General features: G+C 37.2%; 1 protein-coding gene across 3 annotated transcripts in view; it reads right to left on the reverse strand.

Annotated features, from left to right (window-relative positions):
* The window catches only part of SMARCA2 (SWI/SNF related, matrix associated, actin dependent regulator of chromatin, subfamily a, member 2), a 105,241-nt gene that overhangs the window by 60,180 nt on the left and 22,768 nt on the right, over positions 1-22,293 (reverse strand). For all 3 annotated transcript variants that reach the window (XM_052700928.1, XM_052700929.1, XM_052700930.1), the window contains exons 4-13: positions 19,297-19,626; positions 18,417-18,518; positions 17,254-17,503; positions 12,192-12,318; positions 10,858-11,031; positions 10,447-10,620; positions 7,300-7,470; positions 3,827-3,880; positions 1,881-2,011; positions 1,630-1,690 (exon numbers count right to left, since the gene is read on the reverse strand). In XM_052700928.1, the coding sequence (XP_052556888.1) occupies positions 1,630-1,690; positions 1,881-2,011; positions 3,827-3,880; positions 7,300-7,470; positions 10,447-10,620; positions 10,858-11,031; positions 12,192-12,318; positions 17,254-17,503; positions 18,417-18,518; positions 19,297-19,626 (1,574 nt within the window). The remainder of the gene's footprint in view (positions 1-1,629; positions 1,691-1,880; positions 2,012-3,826; positions 3,881-7,299; positions 7,471-10,446; positions 10,621-10,857; positions 11,032-12,191; positions 12,319-17,253; positions 17,504-18,416; positions 18,519-19,296; positions 19,627-22,293) is intronic.

The following is a 22,293-nucleotide window of genomic DNA, read 5'->3' on the forward strand; positions in this document are numbered from 1 at the left end:
TGGGTGATTCTCTTCCGAGGGAGGGGTACAGAGGCACCCATTTGTCATCCTGGCCTGCTACCTAAAGAGGTCTGCTGCTTGTGAGGGGCCTGCAACAAAGAGTGACAGAGAGGCTGCCAGACTTTGTACAACTTACAGACTACTACCCCCTGCTGCTGTTGCCAATAGGCACCAGTGACACAGCCGTCAGCAACCTGAAGAAACCAAGCCTGAGAACTTGGCCTTCAAACATAGGAGCTCTGCCTGGGAACTGAGGGCATTCTTCAAGTGTGGCTGAATACCAAATACCAGACGCATCCTGAAAATATCACTGACAAAAAAGAAACTAGAAACAGAACAATTTATTGCCTGAGAAAATGAGAATCAAAGCGAGAAATAAATTTTTGTTTAAAGAAAATAAAGGAAAACAAGAAACATCATCCTTGTATTTCTCAGTAGGAAAACAGAAATTAAAGCACCTAAGCAGTGGAGTCCTACGCCCTCTTATGTCTCAATATAAAAACGGCATAACTTCCATCCAAGGCAGAGCTTCTCTCTCTAAGAATCTTACCATGTTGCATATACTCCTTTTATTTGGTTTTTAATTTCTCTTCAGAAATAGGCTGAAGCTTCACTGGTAAACAGAATGAACTCTGTGACTCACCAACACTGAAAATTAAACTCTGTGATACTGCACATGCCACGACACAGATCAACTCTGAATCAAGGCTATATCCCTTATTTGGATTTCCCTTATGGGCCTACTCCTGGGAGCCGTCAGCCTCTCCTGAGATAAGTTCTAGATTCCCTTCCCCCCCCATTTTTGAAATCTATTTGATGCAATTGATATCAGTAATTTTACAAATACGTATGCACATACATAAGCTCTCAAGTATCCACTGGTAGGTATAACCGATCACAAGTCTGTTTGCTGCAATGGTAAATTTGGAATCCATGAATATTATTGTTGTCAGAGTACTGCCAAAAACTTTACTGAATCTGCAGTTCTCTTCAAAGCGTATGTGCTACTGTATTAGTGATCTTCCTACCTCAAATTGCATCTTAGTTACTAACTCTAATTACTGCTACTATTCATTGTTACTATATCCTTTCTATCTGATACATACAGTAGCTTTTTATCCAAACACACAGTTATTAACCTTACTAATCACAGTATTCTTGCTAGCAGTGGTATGTATTGACAGGAAATCTTTAAAAAAGCAAAAATGTTTAATAAAAAAAGGCTCAGTGTCCCTGCAGTAAGGAATCCTATGAGGTCATAATATTGATAACTATGCACTCGCAGATCAGCTAACCACAAATCCCCACTTTCAGACCCTGACAGGTGCTTCAGGGTCAGGATATTCACATGTATTAATCTTAAGATTCTTCCCTTTTTTAACCTTTGGAACAGCTGTATTTAAGTCACCAATGAAGTACCGAATCAAATAAACTCAATTTCAACAGTGTGAATCTAAGCCTCCAACACAATTCCCTATGTTTTCACTCTTAAAACAACTGGACATCTGGTACTGGTTTTCTTCTGACCTTACTAAAAAGACGAGAATATCATATGGGATAAGAGTTTGGTTTTTACTGGAACACTTGTCACATTATTACTGTTATTATTATTTCTTTAAAGACACATACCTCCTCCTCATATTCAGAACCACTTTCATCTTCACTGTCTGACCTGGGAGCAACTTCATAGCTACACAGAGAAGACAGCATATGAATTACAGATAATAAAAGGAGGAGGGATAAGGTTAACAAATGTCATATTCAGCTTACACGTAGTAAATTGAAAAGAGAAGGAATAAGTAAAAAAGAAAAAAGAATAATTAAGATAAATCAATTAAAGCAAATCAAAAGAAAAGCCCACACATATGCTAAGTACTTACCCAGGGTTCATTTCCAGCCAAGCATCTAGCTGACTTGCTTTTGGTGCCTCTGGACCAAGAAGAACTTTGCCTGTTTCAGTGTGAGTCACTTTGACTGGAAGGTCACTCATCTGGCTGCTCTCGTCTATGGGCTAAAAATTCAAGCAAAATTTCACACCATAAGGCAACTAAATTTCATCCTTGCCATGCAAAATGAAAAACAGTAACTTCAGAATTATAGATCTGAACAAGGAGCAAAGTCTTATTAGTAGACACAGCTTCCCACGTGGCTATGAAGCCAACTCTGAATGACAGTATTTCTGTACGTAACATATCTTTATGTGACATACACAAATATATCACAGTATTTCAATTGGATTAAAAAGAGCAACAGTGAGCAGAAGACAGTGCTGACCTTTATGAAAGAAGATATAAGGTTTGTATGCTTATGGTCAATTAATTCCAGTTGTTAATATCAATGGACATCTACAACAAGAAATATACCTTGTGGCCTTTTCTCTTACACAGAGAGTTGAGGACATAACAATTTCAAACTTTTTAAGTAAAGAAAGCCTGCAGCAGAATTGCCAGTTCACAGTCTGAACCAGTGGCTGAGCCGCCAGACATGGCTAACCCCAGGAGCTCAAGTGCAAACAAAGCACCTCAGTGACCAGAAGGAATTGATCACCCTCCTCACACTCGTTTTAAGGGTCAGCAGCCAATGGAACAGCATCTCTGGATAGAGACTGCACTCCTTTTGAGCCACCACTGGTCATTGGAAGGGGTTATCCCATTTTCTGTCTCTGCCACCTGCTATTGCTCCATAATGCATCCTTCTAGAAGGCACCATCATCACCTTCTTTTCCCATACAGACCTATTCTAAAGATTTACTGTTCCGACTGCTTCAGTTACGTTCATAAAGTACTTGCAATAAGAAGTCCTCTTACTAACTCCACTTCTGTTAAAAACTAGAAGAGCAAGATTACACTTTTCTGTTACTTCCTCCTACTTAATCACAGAATTTCTACTTTAAAAACTTTTTGCCTTCTACTATTGCCTACACTGAAGAATTCTTTCCTAATATGCACGAGTAGGAAAAAATAAATAAAACAGTTAAAAACAAATTCACTGAGTTTAAAACTTATACTCTTCACAAATTCCGAAGTTAAAGTGCTATCATGTGTATTTTCTTTGAGCAGTGTGAAACTGTATTAATGGAGTTTATGATAAATCTTTAACTATACCAGGAGAAGTCTATTTAAAGCATAAAAAAAGATGAGAACTAAAATAATACCTAAAATTATGAAGTATTTATGTGAAAATGGAACAGAAAAACAGCATTAACAGGATGTTAATGAAACAGAATATGTTCTGCTTCATTATGTTGTTATTATAAAAAAATATTAATCAAAGAAAGACTCAGAAAAAATTAATCATTTTTATCTGCCTGAGCAATCAGGAACATTCTGATACATTAAGTCATCATTCCACTATCATCCATCCTATATCTGGAAGCCTGCCCACAGTGGGGAGGAGGGTGCAACTAGATGACTTCTAAGATCTTTTCCATCCCAAGCTATTCCATGATTCTAGCAGAGGTAATTGACAGTGGCAATAATTTTTAATTTACTGAGAAGCTAGAATGTAGGTGATTACAACCACATTTTAAAAAATAAATTACATCTACTCATGGGTTGCAAGAAAATTGTTTACTTTTAAGCACATAAAAAAACTAAGAGGAATTAATCAATACACTCAGTGATTCATTCGACACATTTTTGTTTCAATCTTTTTCCATCTTTTTTTATTAGGCAGAACTTCAACATGAATGTTAATCTGGATAGCATTTTTTTCTGCTCAGAAACAACAGGTCTTCAAGCATTTGAGGGCGTGACTTTTGGTGAAGCTATCTCAGTGGCACATACCACAAGACAATCATTGGAGTTGTAAAATTGTAAAACAATACCTCTCCATCAGGACCAAGACCAGATGCCATGCCTTCTGCATTTTCTTCAGCCTTCTACAAAAAACGAAGTAAAGAGCATCATGATCAGTCACAAGAACATACTGAATACTTGATATTACATATTGAATAATTGATATTACATTTATATTACTCTGCACCACAAATAGGTCTCAATCCGTGTCTGCAGTGTCTGGAATCCATGTAGTTTAGAAAAGATGGATACAGACAGATTTGCACACACAGCCCACTTATCCCATGGTACATACAACACCTCCAGTCCTTGCAATGAATCTGAAAAATGGCTAGCCTTCTGAATTTCTCATCATGATCACAGCTCAGTGCTTACAGAGAGTGTCAACAGCAAACAATTTCCACGTGATTTACTCTTGATTTCTTCTAAACTGATTTAAACTCAGTTTCAGAGATGTCACCAAGCATCACAGATGATGTATTTCTGCATGTACTTTTAATTTGGGTATTTAAACAATTAATTTTTGGTCTGACACTAACTACCAGAGCCCTTTGGAAATTCTTTGTGCTATATCTTAAGTTCAGACCACAGTTGCTCAATTTACATATAAAAAGAAGTTTGATGGTAATAGCTGGAGTGAGTTGGATGTTTATCTTTCAAGACACTACTCTGAGAAATAAGGTGTTTCTTCACCGAAGTCTGTCCTCATTTACCCTATTTAAAAATGCAGAGATGACATGAAAAAAATGGAAGACAGATGGCTTCTGAAGTGGCACTTCCCTAAATAGTTTTGAAAACAGCTAAGGACAGATGCAGCTTCTGTCTCATAACAGTGCAGACTTTGATACACTACAGCACAGTTTTACTTGGGTTACCAGTGCAAATAGATCACATTGAGAACAAGAATAGATCTTTCAAATTGTATTTTAAACAACTAACAGGTGCTATAAATTTACATAATTCTGGTTGTTTTATTTTGCTTTGCTTTGTTTTTTTCTTTTAAAGCATAGACAAGCTGCACTTCTGAACACTGAGATGATCCTCAATATCTGTTTCCAATCAAAACGAATTCTTTGCCCTTAGAATCCATCTCCAAGGCACGAACTCCAGGTGAAAGTGCAGTAATAGAAATGGGCCAATTTCACATTTTGAAAAACTTGATTCTCATTTTACATAACCTTCATACTTCAAAACACATACCTACTAAACTTTGTTAACTACTCTTTCTCTTGTATTACAAAAAAAATAGACTAATTCAGCTAAGCCTACTTTTTGTCTAAAGCTTTTAAAATATTTATAAAATAAAATCACAGAATCATAGTACAGCCCGAGTTGGAAGGGACCTCAAGGATATATAACATTTTTTAACAGAAAATAATAACCAAAAGGAGAGGCTTATATACTTTTTCCTGGACATTACAAGTATCATTGGTCCTGCTCAATACAAAAGTAGCTGTTGCCCAGTTAAGGTCAACATCAATATGAGCTCAAAGGCTGCTTGCTTTAGCATTTCAGAGCAGCATGATCATCTACTGACAGAGAAAGGAATTGTGCCAGATCTAAAGCAGTTCATACTGAGTGGTAGGATAAGTTACAACAACACGTATCTGGCCTCAACTGCAAAGACTTCATTTACTTGAGAATATTACTTTTCCTTGGATGAACGAGGAGGTGGACAGACATCCATTATTTTGCATTTGAGACTGTCTCTAACATGTAGAGGTTGTTGCAAATTAGTTATAATCAATGCTTACAACTCAAGCACACAACTAAAGAATACGAGGTTCACTTTGACTGCATAAATTTACACCTGGCAAAAGCAACATGTATTTTTTCATGACCTATTACCTCACTGTGACTTGTAGGAGAAAATTCTTAGAACTCTTTTCATTCATTTCTCTGTATGAAACAAATAACCGTGGGTGCTCATAGATTAATTTTCACTTTATGTAGATTATGAAGCACTTATGGGCACATATGAAAAAACTAGGAAAAACAACAAAAGACTAGGAAAAAGACACAGCAGACACCAACTTCAATGCATGGCTGTAGCCATGCAATAACAAATTCACAGAATTCTAAGTCAGTAAAAGAGTAATATCTGCATGCACTCTCCTGTATTCCTAACAGATGAGCAAAAGTTTGATGGAAAGAGGATAATTAAAACCAACTATTAAGAGCTCAGATATTTTATTGCTAATCTTTCATTAGGTTTTAGGTCAAGAAAGGCCTGGACATTAATAAGCACTGTAACACACTGACATTTTACTTCAGTGAAAGAAAATCATGTCTTTATTGACACTGCTGTAAGATACTTTGTTCCTCATACATAGCTAAACTGAGCATCACGGAGACAAAGAGCTCAACACATTATCAAAGGAATTCAAACATTTTGTTATAGTAGTAAATGTACACACTAAACTGTCTCCTCAGTACAGGAGAGATGTAAACCTATTAGAGCACCAAAAAATGAGCCAAGAGATGAAACTCCTCTTCTATGAGGACAGACTGAGAGAGCTGGGGTTGGTCAGCCTAGAGAAGAGAAGGCTCCAAGGGGAGCTGTAATAAAGAAAAGGACAGACTCTGTAGCAGGATTTGCTGTGACAGGACTAGGGGAAAGTGTTTCAAAGTAAAGGAGGGGAGATTTAGACTGGATATAAGAAAAATGTTTCTTATAATAAGGGTGGTGAGGGATTGGCACTGGTTGCCCAGAGAGGTGGTGGATGCCCCATCTCTGGAGACACTCAAAGTCAGGCTACACAGGACCTCTAAGCAACCTGATCTAGCTGCAGATATCCATGTTCATTGCAAGGAAGTTGGACTAGATGACCTTGAAAGGTGCCTTTTAACTGAAATGAGTCTATGATTCTGTTGCTACAAAGTATTTTTACTGTGAATATACTAAATCAAGTCTGTTCTCACTGTACAGGTCAACAACTCCATTTAAGTTGTATCTTGACTACAGACGTAGGGGACTTTGTATACGTTACAAATATACATTCTGGAGGGTGACAGGAGAAACCACAGAGTGTATTTGGGGTAATTAATCTCCAGAACTATCATTTTTCAGTCAGTGCTATTTATCATCAGGCTAAGCACGCTGCATGTGAACAATGCAGATACAATGTTTATACTTTTATCAGTAATTAGTAGCAAGTCAGGCATGGAAATGGATTATAAAAATCCTCTAAACAATCCTGCAAGAAATAGAAGATACTCAGAGGTCACAAAATGACAAATCATTATTGAATTATCCTTTCACACACAAAATTATTTTTTCAGAAATAACACTGTTCAGTTTCCACAACCAGTCATACAAAGATAATTTTTAAAAGCTTCAATTAAATTGTAAGAATGCACAATGAACATGCTACTGGCACGAAGTTCTCCCTAGTTATTTTCAGTGTACCTATAAGATGGACTGAGCCAAGTTTAGGAAGTAAACAACTAAAATTGGATTTGAAGACAACATTGCAGAAAAAGGTCAAGTGTAATTACTTGCCTTCTTTCTTCTCCTCCTCTTCTTCTTCTCTTTGGCTGCTTGTGCCTGTTTATGTTCCCATACCAGATTAGTCAAGTTAGCAACATACTCATCTGTCTGCTGCAATAGGTAGGCCAGGCGTCTATCTTTCTTTTGGTCAATCAGCTTACGGTAGCCTTCTTCATCTTCAGCCTAGGAATATGAAACACACATTACCCAATTGATAATACCTATCTTAAAAATCATGTGCTATTTTGGTTACATCATGATTTGCGTAGGTGGACAGAGAGTCCACCAGAAAGTAGGCCCAGAGAGTCATACCACACCTGGAGGACAATTGTCTACCTAAGGCACATGTTTCAAACTTCTACCAATGACCCAGACTAAAAGATGAAGGGGACTCAAGTTTGCATGTGACATAGAACTAAGGACATTAGTCAATAACTTCAAGGGTTGCGCTGCCTTTCAGAAGGACCTGAACAGGCAAAACAATGGGACAAGAGGAACCTGACGAAGTTCAAACAACACGGACAGGCAAGCAGCTGCACAATCAAGGATATGCACGTCCATTTATACAAACATTGATTTGGCAATGTGGTGCAACAGCAGAGGTCTACAGAATTCTGGACTATATTAGCAGGAATCTTGCCCAAAATCACAGCACGTGATAATCCCCACCTGCTTCTGCTTTTCAGACAACATGCAGACAACGCTTGAAATTTCCCAACCTCAGCATGGAAGATAGTGATTGAATTTGAAACAGTGGTGGCTGATGCTGGATTTTAGAAGGCACTTTTTTCTCCAGAAACACTGTACAACAGAGGCCCAGAGAAGTTGTACCATTTCTAAGTATTAGAAGTTTACAAGACATGACTGAAAAAAGACTTGGGCAACCCAGTTTGACCTTGATGCTAAATCTATTTTGGGAAGGAGGGTGGAATACAAACATCCTAAGCTCCTGGCCAGCCTGAGTCACTCTGGGATCCAGGAATTATATGACTCTAGACATATCCAATTCTCACATAGTAATTATTGAGAAATCTACCACAGTTCTAAAAGTGAAAAGAAATTAAAATTAAAAAAAAAAAAATACACCCTGCTGACTCACATTCAACTCATTCAACTTGCTGTCAACCAGAATACTGGACATTTTTCTGTGATCTGTTCTCCAGCTTCTCATCATCCATTCTGGACGTACATTCAGAATTGTCCTGCTCCAGATGCAGAATCCAGCACTTGCTTTACTTTATGCAGTTGATGACTGCCCAGCCCTCCCATTTGTCAAGCTCTCTCCACAAGGCCTCACTACCCCTGGAGGAGTCTACAGGTTCCCCTAATTGAGTATCATCTGCAAATGCACTTAGCATTCAAGTCCTGAATCCCGATCAGGATTGGGAAAAAAAAAAAAAAAAAAAAAGCATTGAAGATAGCAGGACCTCAAATGTAGCCCCACGAAACCTCACTAGCAACTGTCCTGAAGCAACTTGGCAAGTCTCCTACAACTGTCTTTTCAAAGACAGGAATTGCATTTACCTCATGCCTAGAGAAAGAGAGAGGAATCAGCGGCTGAACTTCCATTTAGTTTTTTTTAGAGTACTGCAACATACCACAATGGGACTGAAACTGAACAGGCAAAGCAACTCAATTAACAGAACACAGTTTGCTACAGGAGAACTGAACTGAGCAGTCAGGCAAATACTTGCGAGGGCAAATCCCTAAGCTGAAAGTACTTATGAAGTCCTGTAACTAAGTTAAATGCTCAACCACAGTCTTTGGCAAAGTAGCTTTATGAGAAATAACTGGTGTTTGGAAGCACTGGCATCCTGTGTCATTTGCAGACATGTGATTCTACTTCATTTTTCTCGTAGCGGAGATCTTTTTTCTTTACCGTATTGTACATTAGACTGATTTAAGCCTAGCCTCGATACACTGAGGAATTCTTAAAGCATTACAATGCTATTTTTCAATTAGTTCTTTTTTTCCTTTACAAATCAATATTTTAATAGCTGAGTACACAGACTTCTGACAACTATCTCTAATTATAAAAATGCTCTACAGTGCAGGTTAGTATATGAACTTTAGAAATACCCTACAGTCTAAACAATTCTTCTCTTAAGAGAGTCCTTCTTTGTATTTTGCACATGTTTTCATTTTTAAGTTTTTAATATTTTTGTATTTAATAGTTTCTACATACTGTTCTGTGATTTTTAAAAGTAAACTGTACAATCCTTAACTCATGGCAGAAATAGATTTCCGATAAGAAATACATGAAATTATGTTTCCATCTGCACCCTCTTTAGATACCTGCTGTTTTTTTTCACTAGCATCATTTCAAAAACATGTCAATTCCTATTCAGTTCTGCTGGTGAAGTGCTAATAGTGTTAGAACAGAGCTAACAAATGTCTTGAAGAAATCTTTCCAGTCCTAGTTTCTAATATGCTTGCACACACGAACATTAATATGTCTACACTTTACAATCCAGAATTATTTTAACCCCAGAAATGTTGACAGCCCACTCAACAGTTCCACAGCATTCTGGCAATACAACTGCACACAAAATCATTCTACAGTATCTTAAAAAAGGATACTGATAGTATGTGTAGGTAAGAAGAAAAAATCATGAAAGAACACAAAGGGGTCCTGGAGCACTAATGGGTAGAGCTTACTGTCACTCATTCTCAAGCTACATGCATTATTTACTACTATGTTTTATGTATTTTTGCATGTGAAATCAGTTTTATATAAAAGTTGGTGGGCAATACCACAAACAAATTAATCATGTGGAATCTTCAAAACTATAAAACTAGAAATCAACTTCAATATTTATATAGAGGACCAATAACCATGCAATTCTGCAAAATGCTAGTTCATTACGTTAATGAGATTAAGCAATGCAGTGGCTGTGCTAAGTTTTCAAGCTGGTAGACAGAAGACAAAAAAAAAAGATCTGCTAAAACTGAAATGAACAGCGTCACACTGATTACCATACTTAAAAACACATAATCAAAGTATATCAGTTTCAGATTTATACTTATTAAGTCACAGAGGTTTTAGTCTGCAAAGAAAAGATATGGGTATCTGAGACCATCTATGAGATATGAAAAGGATACATATTAAAAACAAGTGATTTTCACTAAAATAATCATACCCGTCCTTCCAATCCTTACCATTAGTCTCCTCATTCTTTCTTTCTCAATTCTCTCAGTTTCTTTCTTCTGTTCACGTTCAGTGTTGGCATGCCAAGTTGCCACAGCTTTAGAAAGTTTCTGAATTTTGCCAGCCACTGACCGATGGTACTCTTTGAAGTCTTTAGCATGTTGCAATATGCTATTCAGGTATTCCTAGAAGGAGAAACAAGTAAGTGTAGGACCTGGACAATGTACAGGATTTGAAATCAAGAACACAGGAGGTCTAACCTCACCATTTTCAATTATTTAGTACATGATTTTGAGGTGCTTTGTTCTGGTTTTTGTTTCTTAAAAACTCCAAAGGTGAATAAAGTAAGTAACAGGTAAGACCAACAGAATAAAGAAAGGTAAATTTCTGTGACCAGGGAAACAGCTTGTAAGTTAAAATACCTGATGCTTCTGTCTACGCTTCCTCTCCTGTTCTATCTTCTGCTGCTTCTCCAGCTTTTCTGTCATCCGGGCCTCCCTCAAAGTCTGGCGCTTGCTTCGTTTGTAGGCTTTGGAGTTCAGTGCCGTCTCCAGCGTTGTATCACGACGCATGCAGGCTACTACCTCTTGTCTCAACTACCAGTGAGAAAAAAAGAAACACATTGAAAAAAAAAAAACAGGTTTAATACATGAAAAAAGAACAGGGGACCTCCCAGCCTCCTCCTTCTTTTATATTATAGTTCTAAAGACATCCAGCATTAGTCAGCTGCAATAGATATGTTTGTCTCTATAAAACTCATAACCCCCCCAAAGGATGACAAAAGAGTTCATCATACATCATTTCTTAACAAAATACCACAAATCACTGTTCTGTTTCAAGATAAGAGCTAGCCAAGGTTCATAAAACACAAATGTAAAACATACATAACATGCTTTTCAGAGTGTTGATGACTACAACGGGGACAGAAGAAAGAGGGAAATATCGAAGGCTTGGAACAGTACAGCCACAGTCACAGCACTGAAGCAAAGAGAGCCTGCTGCTTTTAATACGTCCTCTGGCAAAACTTCATTACAAAGGAGTGCCAGGACAGCAGCAAGGAAGACTCAGACATCAGAGGACAACCACTGTCAAAGACTTCTGCCAGGAAGTATTTTTTCCAAACTTGTCAAATTACACGCCTACTTCTGAAAACTAGTTGAAAAAAAAAAATAATGACAAGAAGTCCATAAGAGCCTACCACAGTTTATTCCTTTCTGAAATTCATTTGCTTATGTATGCTCTTAAGATCAAACTTCTCTCTTAGGTATGAAAATTAAATCAGTAAGACCAAAGCTTATGTGCGACAGCAGAACTCTCAGAACAGATCACAGTGAAAAACCACACACCACCATCACCATACAATTCTTCCCAAAAAGAAGGAACTCACGACAAGCACAAAGAATGTCCAGAAAATAGTAATCTGCTGGGATTTGTGTTGGAAATGTGTTTGCAACTTCTTCTCACCATTTCCTCTTTGTGCCACCATATGCCTCTTTATGAAAGGTACATTTCTTTGGTTACATTTTAAAATGTAAGAAAAAGCAAGAGAGAGAAAGGATACTTGCACATTTATAATAAGAAAACAAAGTCTAAGTTAAACATTTCTACTACATGCTCATAATTCAAGTTTGTTCTCACACAAAATCCCATTTTCAGGCTTAGTACTGTTACAGATTCTCTCGCCAGTTCATCCTGTATTACATGAACATGTCTGGTCATAATCTCACACAATTTTCATTAAGAAAAAGGCAATTACCTGGCGCTGGAAATTCAGTAACCTAAGTGCCTTCAACTCCACCGTCGCTTTGGTTCGCAGATCAGGGGGCAGAGAACCTGGCAAGTTTTCCAGTTCCTGGATTCTGTGAGCAATTCGTGCTTGAAGCCTAAATAAGCAGAAAATTGCATAAGTCGCCCAGAGAAATCTGTATTGTAATACATACAAACCAATACAGTAAAAATAAGCAATTTATCTCAGATAGTTATTTGGCTTCTAGAACTTGCTTCTGAACCATGAGGATTTTGCAAAAATGGAAGTGACATTTGATAAACTTAACTGCTTTGAATTACTACACACTGGATTTAATCCTAGGCCCTTCTTTAAATTTTGACTAAGAGGGTAGGTGTGGAAAGCAACCTAGAAAATGCTTCTTACCTGTATCAGATACAATTGTTTTCAGGTTTCTTTGATGGGTACAGTTTCGTGTACTCTCCCCTTACAATTTTCTTTTGCATTCATTTGCAAATTCGAAAGGGAGAACAATGGACCAGAAGTCAGAATGACCTTGTTTTACTATATTTTTCACACTGACAAGCGAGATCAGGAAGCCAATAGTTACATGGTTCTTGTGAGTTTTACCTACAAGTAAGTATCCTTTTGAACTACAAATTTTGCCAGGCACTAAAATAGCAGACCCAAAAATTCTAAGTCAACCAAAAGTTGAGTGTGGATGCAATTATGGATCATAACTTCTCAAACAGCTGCAATGTTTCTGAAATGTTCACCTACATGACAATTACAGCCCAATTCTGGTTTCACTGACTTCAACGAAATTTAGTCAGTAAAGACACAATCTTTCCAAAATCCTCTTCTTAGCTGTGGATGAAGTAAAACAACTGAATACTGAACACATTTTCAGTTTAATATTTTCATTATTTTTTGTTGGCATTGGGTGTTCCTTCTTGCTCAATAAACAAGGACAAGCACAAAAATTAATCAGGCCGCTCCCTATCATTGTTTAAGTTTAGGTAACTAAATGGATTAACCATTTTTGCAAACAAATATGAAGTGGAATGTTCAATTACTAATTCTTTAAGAATTGTTTTGTTAGGCTACCATTGGAAATAAAATAGTTTAAAGTACCTCCAAAAGTTTGCAGAGTATAAAGTAAAGCAAAAGCAAAAGCTGGCTGGAGTTTGTATTTCTATCATGTACATCGATCCTAAAAAATCCAAATGTACAACTTTCTTGAGATGTGACAAAATATAATGCAAGCTTACAGTGAGCTGCTGTGTCCTGTTATCACTCTAAGCAATCCACCTTGTATAGAAGACTTCACACAGCTAGCCATTTTCTTTCTCATTCACAAGGCTGCTTACTAATTCCAAGCTCATCTTCAAATTTCTCCAAATTACATGAAAAAGAGAGGTTTACACTAAGCTACACATAACTACACTTACTCTCTTCCATGTGTAATTACTGTCCTTTTACAATCCAGCCACAGAGAAAAAACAGGGAAAAAAAAACCCCAAAAAACAGCATTTTTAGCCACTACTCACATTTACTCACTAACACACTCACTAACTCACACAAAACCTGGTCTGTTCTTGAAATAAAGTCCTGGTCAAAAAAACCAGTACATATTAATGAAAATCTAGACCACATATAAGGAAGAGTAATGAAAAACGGGAGCCAGATGGGTTACATATTAAATAAAAAAAAGGCATTTACTTTACTTATTTCACATTCTCTCAGAAGCATTAACCGTATCATCTTGGGTACTAACAAGAATAGCATTTTCCTGAATAAGTTGGAAGGATTTTAGAAAGAATTTCATGGTAGCCACCTCACCTCAAGCGAATGTCCTAACTACTTGAACCATTTCAAAATTACAGCCACATTCAAGTCTTTAAAGAGAATGACTGCATTTTCTCGGACTGTTCCTGTCTGTATTGAAAAATACTAATGACTATAAAGTCAATGGAACCCAAGGAAAGAAGTTTTCCACATGACTTTTACTAGTGTAATCTCATCTTACTTAAATGATACATTTAATTATTCTTTGCAACTCAGCTACCTATCTTCACTGATGCAGAAACAGTTTACACATCTACAAGGAGATCCCTTTGCAATTAAACGATGTACACATATTCCTCATTAACCAAGGTCAACTACAGAGGTTATGTTTGTGCATTCTAGCCTCTCTTGCAGAAAAACAGAGACCTTGCAGGTAACAGAAAGCAGCTAGTGACATTCTACAGGACACTGTTTTTTTTTCTTTTAATTAGCACTGAGAATGTGGAAAAAGCCTTTCCACATAACAGAGTAACTCTAGAATACACTGGTTAGTAATATTAAAAAATATACTCACTAAAACGGAAAAGCAGTACTTATTTTAAAGAGAGGGCAAATAATTTTATAAGAGCACAACATGAACTTATCACTTCAGCAGGATTTCAAAGACCACAAGTTTAACAGTTCTGCACATCCCAATACTTTAAAGTTCCTGCATTAATCAGAATTTTAAATATCTGGGTTCCTCTTCATCCACCATTAGTCATACAGAGATTAACAACAGTTATCAAGTAATACCATTTTAACACATACCACAAACAGCTTTCTGGCCCAGTCACATGAATTTAACAATATTAACTCCCATTTTCCTTCCCTTTGTTAATATATGCCAGAACCCTTTTTTTAATAATTAAGATCAAGGACCTTCAGGGAGAAGAAGTAGTATGCTGATGTTACACCAGTCTTAAAGCCTTTTCAACCCATCAATATGTTACTGGGTCCATAACCACTTCTCTATCTGTGTTAGTCAATTTAACATGTGGTTAATGGATAGGTTCTCTATATCTTATTTTCAAGTGCTTACTTGATGAATTGTCAAACTACATGATTTCCCAGTAGTGAGGAAGGGAAAAAAAAAATCTCTGTCACTGAAATAAACTATCAGATGTAATTTCTTCAGTGTATTTCAGTGTATTTCACATTTACAATATTATATTGCGTGCAAGTAAGACACACTCTAATACATGAACCATATAAATGATCCATAAAAACATGGAAATGTGTATACAGTAGTTTATATCCTCTCCCAAAAGTCAGCTGTTAACCAAGTAAGAAGTATGTGCCCTGAAAACAATGGCCAAACACCATAGTAATTAACTTTTACAATGACCCTGACGAATTAGCAGTAAATTAATGTGAAACTGTGTTCCCATACGATCCAGGTCACAGAGTAAAAACAGTAGTTGTAAAGAATTCCAGTTCTGGTCAGATTCAAAGCTCGGCCTTCCGCAACAAATCAGAATACCTTTTTGGTCTGTCTTTCGAAATACAGATCACTAAAACATCTATGTTGTAATTCTGTTTGTTCATTAAAAACTCATTTCATTTTCCAGGTACTGAAGAGCATAAAGCTTTATCAGAAAAGTTAACTACTGAGAGAACTTAAGAGGCAAAAGTTTCATAAAACCGTCACTAACTTCAAAGGTTATCAGGATACAAGCTTTGTACTGGAAAGTGTGAATTGTTCATGTTTCTGCACTGAACTTCCCTATGAATGAAAAAAATTCCAGAAGTTACAAGTACTCCGGTATGCAAAGAAAACTAACTTCTAGGAACACTCAAGATTAAAAAAGCTTGGGTCACTATCTAAAAATTACTGCAAAGAGTAAAAATGAAACTGTACTTTTATAGAATTCCTATCAAACTTCCACCTCACTTCCACCGTCACAAAGATTCAGATATTTAGCACCTAATGAATATGCTGTATCTATAGTCAGTTCTAAATATTGAATATAGCACTTATTTCCTGCCAATTCCTATTTCTTCTGCTCATGCATACTAAGTCATAATAGTTTGGCATACACAGTGCAACAAAACAGGGCTAGAAAGACTAAAAAATCTGAGATAATTTATGCAAAAATGGTTGCACTGTATTGATTACATGATTCTTGGATCAGGTTAGTGCTACAGTCATTCTCTTAGAGCAACTGTGGAACTGCATAATTCTGTGTTTTACTTACTGGAAAACATTTTAGAAAACAGCAATAAAACATTGAAATAGCAATGGCCTAAGGTAAAAAAAAAAAAGAAAAGAAAAAAAGAAAAAAAAAAAGAACTACTACAATGATATGACATAAAATTACTTAAGTATTATTTTATGTAGAAATTGAAAGCTTTTCTGTGATCAAAGCCTGTATTCTGAGCATAGTACCACATACTAAACAACTTCATGGTGCTTTACCTTCACAAAGTGAAAGCCATTAAACCTGTCTTCAGATCATCATTCTTTTTGGCTACCTTTCTGTTAGAAACTCATTATTACAGTAACTGGAAAATGTTCTATCAGTTCAAACCAAGAAAACATGCTGTGTGGTCTCTTATCACCAATGGATAATGATTAGAAACAGTTCAGGTGCAGGTCTAGACCCTTCTTGCCCTGCGGATTGTCCAGGCTAACTATTGATGTCTAAAGGGTCTTGATGACAGGCAAAAACCTAGAGAAGTCTTTATCTAATTCTGAAAGAAATGTTATCCTCTATAATTTATATGAATATAAATCATCAACGAATTGAGGCACACGGGAGACAACTTTTAAGACCATGGTTTCCTGGTAACCTCTTCTTTAATCTTGCTTATGATCTCCTTACTCTTTGGAGTTCAGCCAAGTTCACGATCACACTAATAAAATTTTCTCTAGCCACTAACTTTTATTAGCCTTTTGACTTCCATTATTCCCTTTATAACTCGTTTGTAATTTTGAAAACTTCCCACACTAAATTTGTTTCTCTGTAGATTACGACGATTTAGATTTCCTAACTTTTGTCTTTTGAAGCGTCCATTAATACAGTAGCCAAGCAGAGTTCCTGAGCCTGTTTCAAACTTAGTTGGTTTGCAGTGATACTAACGCGCTTTCTAACCTGAGATGAAATTATCTTTTAGTGTGATGTTTCTACATTTCTTCGACATGGTTCCTCTCTGGAAACTGTATTTACTTGATTGTCACTACTACCTTGGATTGCAAGGACTCCCTGTCCAGAAAGTGAAAAATAACCTGCATGCATACTTGAATCATATTATTCACTTTTACCTATATTCCCGTTCTTGAAGAATTTCAACAGGGTCTAATCCTTGTGGCTTTTGAATAGGGCTGATGCGATTCTGCTTTTGCTGCAGCTGAACAATGGGGGAAGGCTGTCCAGGTGGTGGTTGTGGTACAGAAGGCCCAGGCATAGCAGCAGCAGGCTGGGCAGCAGTAGGGGCAGGAGAAGGCCTCCCACTCAGAGATGGTGCAGGAAGTTTCTGCGGTGCATTGGAGACACTCATATCTGGAGTTTGGCCTGAATCATAAAAAAAATACTTATTCCTAACATGAAATATGGAACACAGGAAGAAATTAATGACAATTTCTGCGGAAGAATGTGAGTTCAGAAAAACATTCAAAATTACCAGACAAACACACACTTATATACACTTCATTCTGTATTTAAAAAAAGATCTACCGTTACAGTTCTCTGTCCTCAGATTTACCCACGAGCAACAGCAATGTATAAGATTGCTGCTGAGGGAGGAACAAATTATTCTGGTCTGTAATACTATATCCACCTTTAAATTTCTCTTAAAAAATAAATTCAAAATATATTTTTAGTAATTTCTAATGAATTTCAATACAGTCCTCCTTCTACTTTCAAACCATAAATGAGCCTGTAAATCCAAATCTAAATATTTTTATTCCAAAAATTATTCTCACACTAAAATGTGAAAAAAAATGTTACAGTGTTCTTTAGATCTCAAAGACCACACTGCTCTTTCAAAGGAATTAAAAAAAAATAAAAAGCCTCATTCTGCTATGTATGAGTTTGAAATTTGAAAACTTGAGTTTAGAGCAACAAAGAATACAGGTGAAAGACAAGCCTCCTGCAATTAAGCATGCTGAGAATACTACTTAAGTATATATTTTATGGGTGTCCCTCAGGCAGCTTCTGTATTTCACTTTGATTTTAAAAAGGTGCTTGATGTTCAGGCCATCTAACTGCAATAACTTCATCTGGCCAGGTCATTCATAGATGAATAAATGGTTGATTCTCCTTGATATTTAAGTCCTAGGTACAGTAAAGATTGTGCTATTTTGCCTGTATTACTTTTAACTTTCCCTTTTTTTTTTTTCCCCTCTATCTTTTTCTTGGTCTCTACCTACTCTGCTTCACCTTAACTCTGTGTATGAAATAATATGAGATTTATGCTCCCCTATACCTTCATTCCACGTTTTAGGAGTAATGGAAGCTGTATGTCCAGGTATTCCTGCAGCAGGCCCTGGTCCAGCTGCAGCACCACTCATTGCATGCATCCCAATACCTAACAATTTGACAGAGGAAAGAATCATATTAAGAAACAAGCATTCAATAACTATTCTGCTCTTTAGCATGCTAGCCTTTTCAGGCAAGTAGTATTTCTGTGCATTATATAAGGTTTTATGAAAATTTTACTGTGAAAGAAAATATGTAACAAAGCTTGGTAAAATCATGTCTCCTAAAAAACAAAACCAAAAAAAGCTCTACTTGTTAGCAAAGTGATACACACCAAAATGAACTACTTAAAATCATTACTAACAAAAAAAAAAACAGCTTAGCACTCAATTTCTAACACTCACTCAATAATGGAAGTGTTCAGAAGATGTAAGAGGTACAGGGTGTTAACAAAGTTTTCTCAAGACCAAAGTATGCTTTGCTTACTGCACTGTAAGATTTATTATCATTGGAAGAGAAAGACTAATAAAGAGAATTTTACTTTCCTTTTACGTACTCAACAGTTCGTTTTACTTTCACCTGCTCCAAATTTTCTATCTGTTTTTACTGCATAATAACAGGAAACTGGAAATTACTCTAAGAAGAGTAAAATTATGATCAATAAACTATGATTAACACTCAAAAACGCCAGGTATAATTGAAGTGGACACTTCTATATCTGTGTACAATATTCTATTAATAATAGGTAGGTTCTATGCACTTCCTCAATAATAAAAGTTCAGAATGCTGACCCAAATTATAATCATGAACACCATGCTTCTGTAACATTCCACAGGTAGAACTTCAAGAATTACTTGTGCAATGACACAAAGCCTAGCTGCATTTACCAGATTGTCTGTTGAAGGCACTGGGAGGCTGTTGTTGTTGAATGCCAGGAAGGGTCCGCTTTCCCTGAACAGCAAGCTGGAGGTTTTCTGGCAAAGGCTGACCTCTAGCTAACATTTTGTATGCTAGAATCTGAGCCCGAAGTTGGTGCAGCTGTACAGGGCTGAAAGGGGAGGGACCTCTGTTGGGTTGACTCATAACTTGCGGGTCCCCAGGTATAATAGGTCCTGGCTGGCTGGGAGTCATCTGGGGTGGAGTTGGACCTCCTCCGGACATCGGACTGGATACATGCTCTGGTGCTCCTAGTGGAGACGGGTGTGGAGACATATAACCTAAAACAGATGAGATGATCACAAGTTTAGCACCCCAGCTAGTCACACCTGTATTCCATCACATTTCTTTGGCAGTACACAAGGTATAAAAACAGCTTTCTCAAGTCAGGATGGTTGTAATATTTTCTGCAAGAACAAGGTGCAACCTGAAATTAGCTACATGAGCTGTTGTTTGAGCCGTTACGCTTCTGTGATTCAAATGTTCCTAAAAAGAACAATTTTCCTCATACTTGGAGCATGACAAACTTTAACATGAAATACACAAAGAGGCATCAGAATGGCAGACTAGTTCTAGACTAGACTTAGAAGAGACATAATCCTGTTGGAGTGCATCCAGATAAGGGCCACAGAAATAATCCAAGGGATCCAGACCTCTCCTATGAGGACAGGCTGAGACGGCTGGGGCAGTCCAGCCTGGACAAGAAAAGGCTCCAATGAACCTGAGAGCAGCTTTTCAGTATCTAAAGAGGGGTTACGGGAAAGAAGGGGACAGACTCTTCAGCATGGTCTGTTGCAACATAACAAGGGGAAATTACTTCAAACTTAAAGAGAGTAGATATAGGCTGGATATAACGAAAAAATATTCTATAGTGAGGGTGGCAAGGCATTGGAACAGGTTGCACAGAGAGGTGATGGGTGACCAGTTGAGGGCTCTGAGCAACTTGATTTAGCTGTGGACATCCCTGTCTGCTGCAAGCAAATTAGACTAGATGACCTTTTGGTATTCCTTCCAACTCTAAGAATTCTATGATTCTAGTTCAATGTATATTTTGCAGATTGATGTTTTAAGGTTTGTGTTGTTTTTTTTTTTTTAATGCATATGCATCAAAGAACACCTATTCACTGACACAGACTTTCCTTGCAAAACTCTCCAAACACAAAAATAGGAAGTATTTAGTTTATATATGACTGCTTCTTAATTGACAAAGACTAAACCTTTGTATAAGACAAAGAACATTGAATGTCTCTTTCCATGGATGCCTATCATGGAACTGGAACCTCAACTGCTAACATAAAACATCCCTTAAGAAGAAGCTGCTGAAATGGCAGGACTCAAATGAAGCTCCAAGAGAACAAGCAAAATCCTGAATCAAATGGCACTTGAACCTTATTTTTTATCGCTTCAAACGATGAAATGTTTAAAAGAAATCTTGACTTTCACTAAAATTAGGACAAATGATTAAAGTATCAAAGGATCATACATGTAAAATCTTTCTGCCAAACAGAATAAGAAGTTTACATGCTTACAAAAGAAGGTAAGAGAATTTTATTTAAGATACAGAAAAAAATTATAGAAATATAGTTCAGTATGGTATTTACCTTAATGGTCATTTCAGCCATCAATTAATTTTATTTTTTTAAATACAAGAATCAAGTATAAGCTCAATAAATAACAAGAATGCATAATATTTTAGAACATACAGTGATTGTGCCAGACCAAGGCTACCATTTGTAATTTTTTTTATGATGAGAAATGAATAAGGCTTTCCCGCTGATAAAGTGGTCAGTTCTTGTGAAACTCTCAACCAAGAAAAAGACAAAGAACACCTACTCACTGACGCAGACCTTCCTTTCAAAACTCACCAAATTCAAAAATAGGAAGTTGGGTGCAAAAATCATTTAAAACCAGGGCTGGAGAAATAAACTGTTTTGAGGTCATACGCTGGCAGGCAGATGGTAAGATGACCCAACACATCTTCTTTCATCTTTAAAACTTATCGGAAAGCAAAATGCAGTTAATTTAAAAACAGTAGGGACAATGAACATGATTTGTGAAATTATAAAATCTTGATGAATTCTGTAAACTATCTTAATACAAACTTCAACAAATACCAATCAGTGATTAAAAGTATACATAGGTTAGGTCCCAGAACCTTGAATGCCTGCGGTTCTTACGCTTGCACCTACTGATAGCAATTTAAACCAGCTGAGCTATTCAAAATTGGTCTGTGTGCCACTCCCATGTTAGACTATCTGCATTTTACTTTTACTCTCAATACCAGGAAAACACAGGAAATTATCATAGAAGCCTAGAATGGCCTGGGTTAAAAATAACCAGTGATTATCTAGTTTCAACCCCCCTGCTATGTGCAGGGTCGCCAACCAGGTTGCTAGACCAGGCTGCCCTGAGCCACATTCAGCCTGGTCTTGAATGCCTCCAGGGATGAGGCATCCACAACCTCACTGGGCAATTTGTTCCAGTGTGTCACCACCCTCTGAGTGAAAAACTTCCTCCTAATATCTAATCTAAACCTCCCCTGTCTCAGTTTGAAACCATTCCTCCTTCTCCTATCTCTATCCACTGTTGTAAACAGTCATTCCCCTTCCTGTTTATACGCTCCCCTCATGCATTGGAAAACCACAACAAGGTCTCCCCAGAGCCTTTTCTGCACCAAGCTAGACAAGCCCAGTTCCCTCAACCTTTCCTCACAGAAGAGGTACTCCCAGCCCTCTGATCATCTTAGTGGCCCTCCTCTGAACCCATTCCAACAGCTCTGTGTCTTTCTGGTGCCAGAGGCCCCAGGCCTGGACGCAGTACTGCAGATATGGCCTCACAGGAGCCAGGGGACAATCACCTCCCTCTCCCTGCTGGCCACCCCTTTTTAATGCAGCCCAGATACAGTTGGCCTTCCAGGCTGCAGGCGCACATTGCTGGCTCATGTCCGG

This window comes from Tympanuchus pallidicinctus, unplaced genomic scaffold (assembly GCF_026119805.1).
Source record: "Tympanuchus pallidicinctus isolate F22 unplaced genomic scaffold, pur_lepc_1.0 scaffold4, whole genome shotgun sequence".
Classification (NCBI taxonomy): Eukaryota; Metazoa; Chordata; class Aves; order Galliformes; family Phasianidae; genus Tympanuchus; species Tympanuchus pallidicinctus.